We start from the raw sequence: 13,974 nt of genomic DNA on the forward strand, positions 1-13,974 counted from the left end.
TAAAACAGTTAAAGACCCGTAAAGTAATTTTATAACGGATCGATTAAAAAAAGTACGATTAAAACGGTCGTAAAACGTTAAATTATTCAACTTAACTCGTTCGTATTATTATAAAAGTATAAAAATAATATAAAATTACGCTTATAAGATATTTATTATAATATCGTTTAAAACTTATTTTTATTATATTTATAGTATAAAACAGCATTGTAAAAAATATATTATAAAATAATGAATTAAAAAACGACTTTATACGGATAAACTACGAGATATGGTTAAAGTATAAAAAAATTACTAAAAATTTTCGAGTAATAAGTTTCATATAAAAAAAGGTCTATTGATTTAAAAAGTATTAGATAAAAGGAAAATAAGTTACGGTTCTTTTATAATAAAAAAATAGTTTATTTAAAAAACGTTCGTTTAATTAAAAGACGAGTAAAAGGAAAAAAAAAAATGTAAAAACGGGTTATAGTTAAAGTTTAATCGAGTAATTAAATTTATATTTAAGTGCAAAAAACGATAAAAATAAATACCGTTTTAACAAGATATAATTTATAACTAATTTTTTAAATAAAAATATCTATTTAACATTTATTATTAATTATTTTGTATAGTTATTGGTTGATGTTATGAACAGTATATTAATATTATAAATAATAGATATTTATTTGAATATTATATTTAACAAGAAGTAATTAAAGTACGTTTAATACATTTAAGTTTTATATTACGTTAATAGTTCATAAATTAAACTTAATTTATATGTAATATAGAAGACCATAATGTAGTTTCTATATATAAAGTAATAAATTATTACACTTAATTAATAAGTTAATTATTGTTTTTAATACTTTTTACTTAATAAATTTTTTTAAAAAAAAAGTCATAAGGAAATTTAAAACCTAACTTATTAAAAAAATTTTATTATAATTGATTTGTAATTAAAGGTTATAAATTAAGTAATTTAACTAACGTAAGGTAATATAAAGTGATTGATCTTTAACTACTCCTTAACGATACGTTAATAAAATGTCTTTCTTTTGAAATAATAAGACCTTTTTAAAGGAAGAAAGAAAGTGTAAGAATTAGTCCTTGTTATGATTAACTTTTAATACTTATTCTTTTATATAAACCTTACTTACGGTTACTTTATTTTAGTTTTAAATACTTGTTCCTTTATAAACGTATTGTAAAATAAACGTTTAAACGGAAGTCTTAAAAAACTTAAGTATACTTAAAGTCTTATTTTTTAAAAAAAATTTAAGTTATACTTACGGTTACCACGTTTTAGTCTTAAATACTTATTTTTTATAAAATAGTGTAATTTTTTCACCTTTTTTTCTAGGAAAAAGTAACGATTAGTCTTTATTATAATATATACTTACCTTTTACCTTTAAAACTATTACATTTTATTAATTAATTTATCATAAAGACTTGTTCATAAAACACCTATAATACTTTATAATACACACTTACTTCGTCCTTGAAACTATTAACTTTTTATGACGAATTAATCGTAAAGAAACCTATTTAACCAACACTTATAACAACCTTGTTTTTATGTATGTACCTCATTCCTTTAGACTTAATTTACACTTTTTTGTCTGTATAAAAAAGTATAAAGAATTTACAGATCAACAAGTTAAATATTATTGAAAAATAAACGTGATATTAAGTTATAAGATCAACTACCGCCTTCTTTTATCACCCAAGGGCCTTTTAGGCTTTATAGAAGTGACCGGGAGGGTCGCATCCTTCAGGCTATCGTCTATATCAAGAATCTTCTCCTCGGTGAGGGATATATTTTCACCCCCACTCAGGTTACTACCACACTCACCCGCACTGTCGTCAACAACGCTGCTATTATCATCGTCCGAAGCGCCCGAGAACGAAGCGTCGCTACGTGTCCTACCGCCCGTGCCATGGTTGCGGGTCGAGGAAAACGGATGTGCTCGTTCCACACCAAGTCGTATGATGTTGTCGCTTCTCTCCCTATCACCATCAACCCCCTGGTAGTAGACACGCAATCCAACGACGGCGACGGCATTCCAGGGATCGCCCGCCCCGTAGTCACCGCGAGGACTGTCATTGCTCCCACGGCGGCCGTAAATAACAGGCACCGGGGACGGGGACCTCAATTCTCGGTGCCTGCCAGGTTCTGGTCTTGTACCAGGACGATCGCCTCCGTTTCTCACGGCGCGATGATTCTGCTCCATATATATGAACTCCAACTCGCTATCGCTGATGTCGGAGGGGCTGGACGGGCTAGAAAGGCCAGACTCGTCATTGCCCGACCTATCGTTGAGGTGAAATGGGTGATGGGGAGGATGGCGATGACTCCGGGGATGGATGTCATCATCTCCGCGGACCAGGTGAGGTTGACCGGGAATCAGCGGTGGTGTTCTAGAGTAGCGGAGACCGAATACTGGTGGCGATGGGTATCTCGAAACAGAGCGGCCACGGGATATCGGTGCGTATATAGGAGACATTGGCCGCGAGGCACGCCCGTGACGTTGTCGACTGTCAACACGATCGCCATCGCGGCTTGAGACATTCCGCTCTTGGTTGTCATCCCGAGCACTACGAGAGCCATGGGATGGGGAACGTGTCCCGTGACGGCCGCTGTTGCCACTTTCCCAGTGCTCTCCCTCCAAGAACGGCCGCGTGTAAGTGGTCGATGGGTGGTTAATGTCTTGTCGGTTGGATTGCAACAGCCCACTTCTTTCAACACCTCCCTTCATAGAGCGTGGAGAATCAGCCTCGTTAAGTTCCGGTTTAGGAGTGTTATCGTTCCTGGCGGTACCGACGGTGCTGGTGGGGGACAGGTTTAGTCCGGTCAAGGCTGGAACAACTTCACTGGTGAGGTCACCAACGCTCTCATTGTGGCTGCTGCTGGTTATGGCATGGGTTGGATTGTTTGTTGGGCTGCCTGCAGGGACGGTGGCCGAGGCGCCTGCTAATATACCCACCACCGGCACTTCAGTCATTGGCACCCCCTCCCTCGCTTCGTCATCTTTTTGATTTTGCCGAGACATTTTGTCTTTCACGCTCACTACGTCCACATCGTGCCGGTCAGATCCGGTTGTCTCTCGTGCTGCGGGTTCTCCCCGAGTAAGCTCCTCGGCTGATCGTTCCTCCTCCTTCATGTGCGCTCGACGTTTCACATCCCGATCTTTGCGCTTTGCGTTGGCTTTGGCCATCCCCCTTCTTTGCTTCTTGAGGCGAATCTTTGCTGCTAGATAGTCTAGAGCACGCTCTTCCATAATATCTTTCCTGAGACGCTCCTTCTGCCGTGCTTTTCGCTTCGCAGCAGCGGCTCGGCGTGCCTTTTTCTCAGAGGACGTCTCTACGATACGCCCCTTGCTATGCGCAAGGTCGTACGCAAGGCCGATGCGGATAAGCTTTTCACGGCGCAAGAGCACGTTGTCGCGGATAACATCCTCGGCGGGTAAGATTTGATCGTCGCGTCGGGCGTCGATTTTAACGAGAACAAGGTAGCTCCCAGCGTCCAGGTCAACCTCAACGCTGACCGAGCGTGACATGCGGTAACCTGGCTGGCTACGGACAATGTAGTCGAATGCATCGTCTGCTTCGTTTGTTTGTGCTTCGTTATCATTGTCGACTTTATGAAGACGAAAGCTCAGGCTGAATGAATACTGGCCCTCAAGCCCTCGAAAGTAACGTTCGTCAAGCTGGCTGAGCACAAGGACAACGGGGCCTGGGCGAGCAAGTGCAAAGGTAAATTTGGTATCGTTGTATTCGAGTGTCCAGGGTACGGTCATGGTCGTCCATATACTCGCCGTGCTCCAGTCATCGCCAAATAGCCGTGTGCGATCAAAGGCCTGGTATTTCCGCAGGAGGTCCTCATATGAGATCCAGAAGGAGCCGTCGTCACCGAAACGATGCTTGAGCTTCTGGATCCAGTCGGCTGTCCACTCCTTGGAACCATCGCTCCATGCACCTCTCCACTCATGACGGCCCCATGGGTTTTTGAGGAGAACCAGGCGCACACCGTCCATTTCAATCGCACGCATAACGGAGTACGCGTGTTGTTCTACGATGCCGCCGCGGTCACCTCGCCCCTTACCCCAAACACCTGTACTGCAGCTAAACAGGAATGTGTCGTTGACCTTCAGGAGCTCTTCATTCCAAAAATGTTCCTTGTCTAGGATGTCACTTGTGTAAAGTTCTGAGGTGACGCCCCCGGTAAGATCTTCGATGCCCTCACCCGTGAAGCCTCCCTCGATGGAGGCGTAGTCGCCGTGGGCCTTAGCGTATGCCTTTTCAAGCAAAGGAAGCCACGTTTCGTTTGGGTTCTCGCACTGCGCAAAGTAGAGCGCACCACTGTTAGACTGGTAGATCTTGCGGTACGCCTCCTCCGAGTTGACGCGTACACGGTCCTCTAACATATTACGCTCTGATCGGCTTTCATCGTAATTCGGTTTAGTCAAGTATAGCTGTTTTCGGATGGTGGTATAAGTATGGGAATGGGAACAGAACAAAAGAGAGAAATGGCTAGGAAAGGAAAGGACGTACCTTGTCATCAATGATCTCGCTGAACCACTCGCCGTCGCGATGGAAAACGAACCCATACACGCCAACAGCAGCATCGTGTGCTACGCATACACGCTCAATCAACCCCGGCTTGTTGCTCAGTGTACAGAGAGCTGCCATGAGCCAGCAATCTCCGTCGCGCCCTTGACGTACGTCGTTGGCTGTTGGGCCGTCGATGAAGAATTCGGGATGGTCAAAAATGTCAGGGACACGCTTTACAGCCTGAGGATTGAAGTTGGGCGCAATGTAGGCTGGCTGAAGAGGGACACTTGGTGTGCGACGCCCACGGCTGCGGCTAGGTGGAGGACCATAGTTGATGGTGCAGACATTTGACAGACTTTCTAGACAGTCTCGGCGATCTAGTTGAATATCAAGTTCCAGGTCAAAGTGTGGGTCGCGGTATTTTTGATTGATGCGGCGACACTCCTTGACGATGTGTGCAACTTTTGCACGGCACTGGGCAGCGGCCTCAGCGTAGGAAGCGGTAGTAGACTGGCTGCCATTGTTGGATTGGGCGGCTATACGGCGTGCTGCTTTGTCGGCGTAGGCATTTTGGGGAACGATGGAAGTAGGTTTGCCAGGCCTTTTGGACTGGAACTCGGCCCAGAAATCATCGATGACCTCCTGAGGCGCGCGGTGTAGACTTGCACGGCGTGGTGGGCGGAGCTTTGGCAGGCTAGCGGCGGCAGGTCGAGAGGGCTCATCATGGATGATGATCCGGGGTTGACCGTGTAGGTAGCTGGAGCGGCCTGACAATACAGACATTGTACCGCGGATAGTAAGTAGCCTGGGCTGCCACTGGGTTAGCTGTCGGGGGTGGCAAGGCCATCGAAGGAGGGATGAAGCTCCTGTTCCTGATTACTTTGATTCTCGTAGCTCTCTGTGGAGAGGTCGAAAAAGGAGGATGGAACGAGGGCAGGTCCACGATGGACAGAAATCAGGAACGCAGCCGAATAAACAGGAAAAGGAAACGAAAAGAAAGAGATCAAGGGAATGGGTCTCTGTAAAGGAAGTTGCAAAGAAAATGGGACGTGGGAAAATGTTGCGCAGTGTGCGTCTGGCCAACGACATGTCCAAGTGGGCTGGGAACCTTCACATCTATTGATCGCGTAGAGAAGCCACATGGCTGTTTCCATCATGTCCCAATTCCAACCTCTTTTGGTGTCCTTTGCGAGGTAGGGCAAACAGGGGCCTATTCATGGGCCCTTGCTGATAGGCTCGCAGCTGCCTGTGGGAAGCCTACCCATGAACATCGTACTTTTCGGATTTGCTACACTTTATTGGCCTCAAAGGTTCTGTTATGATGTTAGAGGCACTTGAAGATGTCTTCACGGCGAAGCCAGGTTAAATAATATTGGGTTTTGTTTTATTTCGTACAGGACAATCTTTTATTTACCAAAGCCTGGTTGAGAGTCAACCCGTCTAGCACAGCCGCTGTGGGGAGGGTCGTTCGGAGGATTGCCGAGCTTCTCAACACGCGGGACAACTGGAGATATTTCACTGACACCCAACTCAACTGACAACCACTAAGGCTTGTTGATTTAATTATTAACTATTGCGCAGTTATCTATGTAGGTACATCGTTATTATTATATTGGTAACTATCGACCCTCTGGACTTATGAAGTTGTTATAGTGTTGGATCGAGACTGTTGGGAGAGCCTCTGGTTGGGCAACGGAAGGCAAATATACGTTTTGTAATGCTGTGCAAAATTAACGAAGTATTGAGGAGGCCGAGTATGTCTTTACTGGCAGGATGGAATATTTCGAGGTCCTGCACACTAATGATGGGCGCTGAGGCTGGCAAATGCGTCCGGGCTGTGCCTCCCGTTGCTCCACTCCATGCCAAGCGCCATTATGCTATCCCTGCTGCGACCACTAACAAACAAGTCCGCTGGGTTCACTGTCATGGTAGTACCAGAGGGCGATGCAACTGTAGGTGGCGGGGGTTGTCGCTGCACTGACGACAAGGACGGTTGCGTGGTAGGATATTGTGAATTCTGTTGGGCATATGTTGATATCATACTGGTGGTGTTTGACATGGTAAGGAACGGATTATTCGCTACCCGTGTCGTTGTAGGCAAATGAGTTTGCGATGATTCGTTCTTGTTAAAGAGACTTTCGCCTGTAGATGACTGCTGCTGTGCAGGTGGTTGGAGAGGATTTAGAACTGGCTTGTCTAACGGAGAAGCCAATGGTTGTGCCACGACGGGGGAAAGCGGTTGCATGTTGTATAATGCCATGATAGAGGCTGTATTGTGCAGCCGCGGCGGCTGCGGCTGAGGTGGAGGCTGTGTCACAAACGGATTGTTCATCGGCCTTTGAGGTGGCTGGGGTAGCTGCGGGTTGGAGTTTTGCAACGACGACAGAGAGGTGCCGGACGGGTTTCCATTAGGTAGTGGGTAGGTGTGCGACTGGGATAAGGTTGTGAAGTAGCTCGCTTGGGACTGCTCTGGGATTTGTCCTAGTGCGTTTGGGGATTGAATGCGAGTGGGTGACCGTGTAAATGGATTATTCCCAAGCGTACCATTAGGAAAATCAGATGTTACGACAGACAGCGGTTGTTGGGGTTGCATAGGGGACTGGAGTCGCTGATACTGTACATGCGGCACTGGCTGTAGCTGCTGCTGCTGTGATGCGTTGTCAACATTCATGAACGGGTTATTGTACTCTACTCGTTGCGGTAAATTGCTTTGGTGAGATCGGCCGGCCGGAAAGGTGGAAGAAAAGTATGGTTGACCTGCTGATGAGACACTGAGCGGAGACTGTGCTTGGAGGGCCTGCTGGTGCTGGTGCTGATGCTGTTGTTGCATGCTGCTTCCGGTGTGGTGGGGAAATAATGGCTGCGGCGGGCTCAGTGCCAGTTTCTGAAAAGCCTGATGCAAATTGAAGGCGGACGTAGACGCCGTGACAGTTGGGTTAAACGGCGTAGCTTGCTGCGGTGGTGTTGGAACGATGCCGAACGGGTTTGTAGCGCTGTACAGTTTTTGGTTCTGCAGCGTCCCCGTCGATTGGGATGACTGCGGCGGCGCTGGTGAGGGGGCAGTTTCCAGTGTATCAAAAGGATTTATACCACTGTTCGCAGAAGGCGATGACGGTGTCCGAAGAGATGTCGGTAAGGGAACGCTCAGTCTCGTGGCGGTCGTCATTGATGCTGTTGGATTAAAGGTGCGGGTCGGCGCGGATAGGGAGCTATCACGCGGTGACGCAAGGGGGTGGGGTGAGAGTCGACCATTGCTTACACCTGCGTCACCCATGCGCACCAACATGTCAATAGCCCTGTCTAGATCCCAACTGACTGCTTTGAGCACAACGGTGTTGCGTCGGTCATCGGAGAAACCCATATCACGCAGCCTTGCCAGCTTTCCATCAAGGCTCTCGCTGCCATCGGTGTGTTTGTCGGAGCCAAATACTTGTGAAACTTTACTGCGGATCCTGGATCCTGCCCCAGAACCGGATGACTCTGGCCGCGGGTATGACATGGCACGTGGCAGTGGGGAGGTTGGTGTGGTGTTATGCTTGTCAAGGTTGCCCGGAGTGCTGTGATTAACAACAATATTGGCAGAAACATTGTCTTTGACCCTGGAGGGGAGGGGAAAGATGGAGGATACGGAGCGTACATTTAAACGGCCAGGGGTCTTGGGTGGGAGTGGTGGTGGTATATCGTCGGATCCAGAGCTGTCGGTGCTGCGGTGACGGCCAGCGTTTGTAGGTTTGGAAAAGGCAGAGTTGATATACTTTTGGCGAATAAAACGCTCCATGGCTGAATCGGCTTCGTCGGCGTCGATGGGAACTGGGGGTTTTTGGCCGATTGGATTGTACACTTTATTGGATGCAGCGTTACCGACCTTGCGCATATTCTATACGAAGCAGCAAATTAGACCTACACGGCGAGGAGCAAATCTGGACGTGAGGGATGGACGTACGTCGACTTGTTCGTTGGACCAGCTGTCCATGCTCAAAGACTTGACTTTGGATACGTGCGTACCCAATTTGCGATGGATCGCTGCGCATCGCATGCAGAGAAAGATGCCAAGCTGTGGTTTCGGACAGAGAGTGGTTAGCACATAAAGAGGTCATAAACGCAAATAGTGAGGATATTGGCTGTAGTCTCCCCTGGGGTCCGGGGCCAGAAGCCGGGGATTGGACGCCCAACAAGCTCACATTCCACGATGCCCACGCTGGGAGATGCGTTAGCAAGATTACATTTGCTTGGCAGCGGGTGATATAGCTGCATAGATACCGGTAGTGCGAGAAGGACAGCGGCATAACACACCTGGATTACGCGCTTGACAGTCAGCGCAGACATTGTTGCCTGACACTGACTGGACAAGGTCCTGAAGATTCTTTTCGTTGCGCGCCTGTTGGCGTTTGCTTAGTAGACCGGACATGGCGACTGGTAGTGGGCGGGGGAGAGCCACGAAGGCGAAAGCTGCGGATCAAGCGGCGGGCAGAGCACGGTTGGAGGCGCAGAACTGTTTGTTTCGAAGTTCAGGGCACAGTCGCGTCGGAAGCGAACGGTACTGCAAAGCAAAGCAGCGACGTGAGTTAATATGATGAGTGGAGCGCGGGAGCGCGAGCAGACATGTATGTCTTTGTCCGTGTGTCTGTATGTGCACGCGTGCGTGCTGAGTTGCCGTCTACGGATGCTAGTCGGTTTGCAGCACGAGAGCGTAGACTGTACCAGGAAGGGAGCTTCGAACTATGTCGAATAGAGTTGGATTCTTTTCGGATATGGCTCGCTTTTTCTGGCCGATGGATGCTGGCAGGCAGATACGTATTCTGTCTGTCGGCGTGTGCCGCTGGATTGGACATCGGAGGCGGAGGGGAAAGGTGGTTTGTACACGACCAAATAATATTTTCGTTAGGTACGTTGTCGCGAACTTCTCGCCGGGGCAGAACGACGAAAGGGGAGAGATGTTCATACCCAACAAAGAGAAGGCTTGTGTGTGGCCTTGGCCCAGAAAAAATTAGGGGTCTGAATAGACTGTGGGTCTGTCAGGCCGGACCGTGATGGATAGAGTACGAATAGGAGTATTGCTCCACACAAAATGCGCCATAAATCTTTCGCCGCCTCTTACTTGTATTGTTATTTTCAATTATGTATTTTACGGAGCGTTGCGAAGGAGAGGACAGCCCAGGTACAATACATTTTTACCCCGATGTTTATCTCGCACGGCCAATTTTTATGCAATGATGGCGTGTTACACTTGGCTAGGTCATTTGAATTGCAGCGCGGTATGTCGTTGCCAGCCTGGACAAGACTTCCTCCGACTGTAGCTACAGACTTGTCTGGAGTGAAAAAGGGGGAAGTAACCTTAGCGGATTTCCGCACACGAGAAATCGCCGAGAATGGCAGTAGCGGCTGGAGCTTGTTTTGCACTGGGCTTTGGTGGGTAATATTGGCTGAACTGCTTTTATGAAATGTGTTTTGTGACTTCGGTGCGGAGCGTCAGTCAGCTAGCATGCTACGTTTCGACTCATCTCAGGTCTCGCCGTTTGTTCCCGTAAACCTTCGACCTATAAAAAATGTCTTCCGAGAACATCACTGACATTGGGTTTCTCTCTGGCGGCTACGAGCGCTTGCGCGCTGCTGTCGATCGTCTTACAAAGCAGGACGGCGCCGACAATGCCGTCCCTACACTGCCGTCGTCAGCACGGGTTCAGGCAGCACTTGCGGCCATACCCAGGCCAGGCCAGTCTGATTACCTCCAGCCACGCGGCGCCCGCGTGGCCCATGACCACATCCTCGACACCATCATCCCTGCGCTCAATGGCCAAAACTTAAGCGGTCGTTATTATGGATTTGTCACTGGCAGCGTGCTCCCCATAGCCGAGGCCGCCGACAACATCGTCACCGCGTTGGACCAGAATCTACATGCGCATCTACCGGCCCAGACAGTTAGTACGGCTGTCGAGGCAGCCGCGCTGCAGATGCTTGCGAACGTTTTCGGACTGGACGATGGCGACTGGACAGGTCGTATATTCACCACCGGCGCAACGGCAAGCAACGTGCTCGGACTGGCCATGGGTCGAGAGGCAGTTATAAACACAAGACTGCGAAAGCGGCGTAGGTTGTCTGGAAAGGGTGTTGACAGTTCCACGGCCTCGCCCGTTGCCGTGGCCGAATTGGGCCTCCTCAAGGCGTGCCAAGAAGCAGGCGTGTCCGACATCCGCATCCTCACAAGCTTGGGTCACAGTTCGTTATATAAAGCCGCGAGCATCGTTGGGCTCGGCCGTGCCGCCATTATAGACTTGCCGTACAGTGAGGCTGAACCGTGGCGTCTCAATATTTCTGCTGTCGAGCAGACACTCGCAGACGCGTTCCAATCCCCGGGTGGTGAAGGGCAAACCGGCTCCTCTGTGGCATACATCATCAGCGTTAGTGCCGGTGAGATTAACACTGGTCGGTTTGCAACGACAGGGCTGGAGGATATGCAACGACTACGGGCACTTGCCGACAAATACGGCGCATGGATTCATGTTGACGCGGGTACGACTCCCATCCCTCGCTTGCTAACTTCCGTTCAAGTTTTTCTTTGCTGACTACTCTTTCTTTGCGCGCCATACACAGCCTTTGGATTGTTTACAAGAGCTTTGCCCTCAACACTTGAGTTTGCTCGCATTAGACAATACACGGATGGCCTGGAGCTGGCTGACAGTATCACGTCAGATGGCCACAAGCTCTTGAACGTTGTGAGTAAACAACAACAAAAGAACCACTTTGCATAAGTGTACAAGGTAACATTGGACGCAAAACTAAACTTGGATGTACTACAGCCATATGATGCGGGTATCTATTTCTCCCGACACGCCAGTATACAAACAGAGGTTTTCCAGAACGCCAACGCCTCTTATCTGACCGGAGGCGCGATCGGTCACCTACCCGACCGCGACGGGCCATTTGTTCCCAGCCCAATGAACATGGGTATTGAAAATTCTCGCCGTTTTCGTGCGTTACCGGTTTATGCCGTTTTGCTCAGTGAGGGTCGAGAGGGGCTCGCTGCGATGCTGGCCCGCATGGTGCGTTTGGCCCGTGGCGTTCGGCAGATATTGCGTAGGTTGCCAGAGTATGAGGTATTTGGAGATGAGGATGCATCGCGCAAGGATGACGATCTAGTTGACGACACACACATAGGTGTGCTGTTTTGGGCCAAAGACGAATCCCTGAACGCTAATCTGGCCGAGCGCATCAACGATTCCCGTCAAATGTACGTCAGCCCAACGGCATGGCGCGGCCGGCCAGCCTGCCGTATCGCCGTGAGCAGCTGGCGGGTGGCCGAGGGAGACCTGCAAGTTGTTGAGGTAGTTTTGAGGAAAGCAGTCGCGGTAGGAGATTCGTAAGGGAAGGCCGTCTTCTATCCAAACCGCCGCGAGCCAGCCTGGTGCGCTTTGTCGCTCTTGCGGTCGACGCCCTTCTTCTTGCCAGGGCCGATCAGCTCGAGATGGCCGGCGCGGTCGCCGAGCATCGCCTCAGTTTTTGCAGCGAGGCCAGACGAGAACTTTTTCATCACCTTGCCTGTGCTTGCATGTGCTTTCACCGCCTTGGCAGACCGAGGTGCCTTGGTGACCCGAGTGAATCGTTTTGGCGCGCCGTTGGAACCGGAGGCGATGGCCTGTTTCTTTGCTTTGCGAGAGTTGGACACCGGTTTAGCCGATTTCTTAACTGCCCCTTGAACCATTTTTTATTTTCTGTTTGGGTATTGTCACAATTATTTTTCGAGGAAATGATGAAGAGCGGATGTTGTGGCAGGCGTGATGTGGAATTTGAATTGGGGGAGAGGGAAAAAAAAAAGCCCTATCAGCGGACTATGGGTTATTATTACGACACGAAGTATCTTAGCGAAATTTTGCCGCTCTTTAATCTGACCGCCTTTTAAGATGGGGAGTATTTCACTGTTGGATTGAGCGGGAGCTATCCACTAGTTAGACAATTAATGGGAAATAACGATGGAATACGCCGTACATCGCCGCGCAGCTTTATGCCCTTTCAACTAAATGTTGCTAAAACTGGCTCATGTGAAATTATTACATAATACACCGGAATGTGTTGCGCTGTATAGTTCCCGATGTTCCTGCCTCTCAACAAAGCTCAAGTAGCGCCTGGGATCGTAGACGCCCTATTTCTTCGACGTCCGTGGTCGCTGAGTTTATGTTGTCCACGTTTACGTCTGGCCGGTCTATTGATCCTGTCAACGATACATCCGGAGTGGGTAAATTTGCAACCCGGTCACCCACTCTTGCGAGAAGTAGGCGCATCCGCCCTAGCTCGCCCTCCACTGGCCCATCACGCGTTACGAGACTAAGCTGTGCAGGAACGACGTCAGACGAGACACCGTCGAGCAAAGAGTTTATCCCACGTAGGCGCCGCACACGTGCTGCTGCTTCTGTCCGATGACGTGCAAGCGCCTGCAGCTGTATCACCTGCTCTGTATACCGGCGGGCCTCGAGCGGTAGTCTGTCAGCCTCAAGGGAATCGTCCCAGGCTACTGGAAGGTGAAAAATTATCGCCGATGCAGCTGTTTGTTAGCAGGGAGGGCCTTGAAGAAAGTCAAGAAAACGGGGAGGACTCGTTGTGGAAAGCATACTGTAGTCCGATCCTCGGTCAAGAGATTCACTGCTAGCATCGTTTGGTAGGGCCAACAGGTCGTCGCTAGTAGCCTGGTAGAGCTGGTCCAGTTGTTCGGCAACGTGGCGGACAGCCGTTGAGGTGTGCACACGGCGAGAGTGAAGCAACAGTAACTGGTTGGTGCGCACAAGGACCTCGTCGATAACCTTGGGAGGTAAGCGCCTTCCACCGTCTCCGATATCACCGGTGCTGTTTTCGATAGCTACTGCATCGCGACCACGTATGGTTCCTCTCGAGTTGTTTCTCCTTTGCCAGGTGCGCGATGGTGTGAGCGGCTGGGCCAATTGACGCGTGGCAAGTTCGAGAAAAGCCCGTTTAATGGCAATGACGGTCGGGGGATCCATCTTTAACTCATGTAGGAATTTCTGCGCGGCGTGAGAGAAGGCAGGCGATAGGGCTGGCAGTCATATCGCGACGTTGGTTGTCGAGATGCTAGTTTCGCGTCGCGTCGTGTGGACAAACTACAAGTCGTCGCGCAGCTAGGTGCTTTAAGCTGTGGCGTGTGGGGTTAGCCCGGTGGGCCACGGGTGGTCGTTGGTTAGTACTCGGCTTACTCTACGCCGTAGGGAATTTTGAAACTTTGACAGATATGATCAAAAAAAAAATTGAGGACAGGCTCTGCTTAACGAAAAGCTTGGCCTGCTTGTACATTTACAGGTAGGTTCGGTATTGGGTACTTTACGTCATTTTTTTAACCTTTTATTCCGACTTTTGATGAATGTTTCTACCCTGCAGTAAAGGCGAAGCTCTCGTTGCCACATTCCCGATAGCACCTTCACACTGTATACTAA

General features: G+C 49.1%; 5 protein-coding genes across 5 annotated transcripts; 1 reads left to right on the forward strand and 4 right to left on the reverse strand.

Annotated features, from left to right (window-relative positions):
* Window positions 1-1,689: 1,689 nt before the first annotated feature.
* SPSK_02171 (uncharacterized protein) lies at window positions 1,690-5,320 on the reverse strand (the record flags this gene model as incomplete). Its single annotated transcript, XM_016729047.1, has 2 exons — window positions 1,690-4,458; window positions 4,538-5,320. The coding sequence occupies 2 exons, from the start codon at window positions 5,318-5,320 to the stop codon at window positions 1,690-1,692; spliced, it is 3,552 nt and encodes a 1,183-aa protein (XP_016589335.1).
* Window positions 5,321-6,335: 1,015 nt separating this feature from the next.
* On the reverse strand, window positions 6,336-8,510 carry SPSK_02297 (uncharacterized protein; the record flags this gene model as incomplete). Its single annotated transcript, XM_016729169.1, has 2 exons — window positions 6,336-8,414; window positions 8,481-8,510. The coding sequence occupies 2 exons, from the start codon at window positions 8,508-8,510 to the stop codon at window positions 6,336-6,338; spliced, it is 2,109 nt and encodes a 702-aa protein (XP_016589336.1).
* A 1,573-nt stretch (window positions 8,511-10,083) lies between these two features.
* SPSK_02373 (tyrosine decarboxylase) lies at window positions 10,084-11,898 on the forward strand (the record flags this gene model as incomplete). Its single annotated transcript, XM_016729245.1, has 3 exons — window positions 10,084-11,047; window positions 11,129-11,250; window positions 11,335-11,898. 3 exons carry the CDS (start codon window positions 10,084-10,086, stop codon window positions 11,896-11,898), a joined length of 1,650 nt encoding a protein of 549 aa, XP_016589337.1.
* A 14-nt stretch (window positions 11,899-11,912) lies between these two features.
* Window positions 11,913-12,236, reverse strand: SPSK_02853 (uncharacterized protein; the record flags this gene model as incomplete). Its single annotated transcript, XM_016729716.1, has 1 exon — window positions 11,913-12,236. The coding sequence occupies one exon, from the start codon at window positions 12,234-12,236 to the stop codon at window positions 11,913-11,915; it is 324 nt and encodes a 107-aa protein (XP_016589338.1).
* Window positions 12,237-12,636: 400 nt separating this feature from the next.
* On the reverse strand, window positions 12,637-13,527 carry SPSK_02687 (uncharacterized protein; the record flags this gene model as incomplete). The annotated part of the gene is made up of 2 exons (XM_016729555.1): window positions 12,637-13,043; window positions 13,143-13,527. 2 exons carry the CDS (start codon window positions 13,525-13,527, stop codon window positions 12,637-12,639), a joined length of 792 nt encoding a protein of 263 aa, XP_016589339.1.
* Between the last annotated feature and the right edge of the window lie 447 nt (window positions 13,528-13,974).

Source organism: Sporothrix schenckii (genome assembly GCF_000961545.1).
Source record: "Sporothrix schenckii 1099-18 chromosome Unknown Cont43, whole genome shotgun sequence".
In the NCBI taxonomy this organism is placed as follows: Eukaryota; Fungi; Ascomycota; class Sordariomycetes; order Ophiostomatales; family Ophiostomataceae; genus Sporothrix; species Sporothrix schenckii.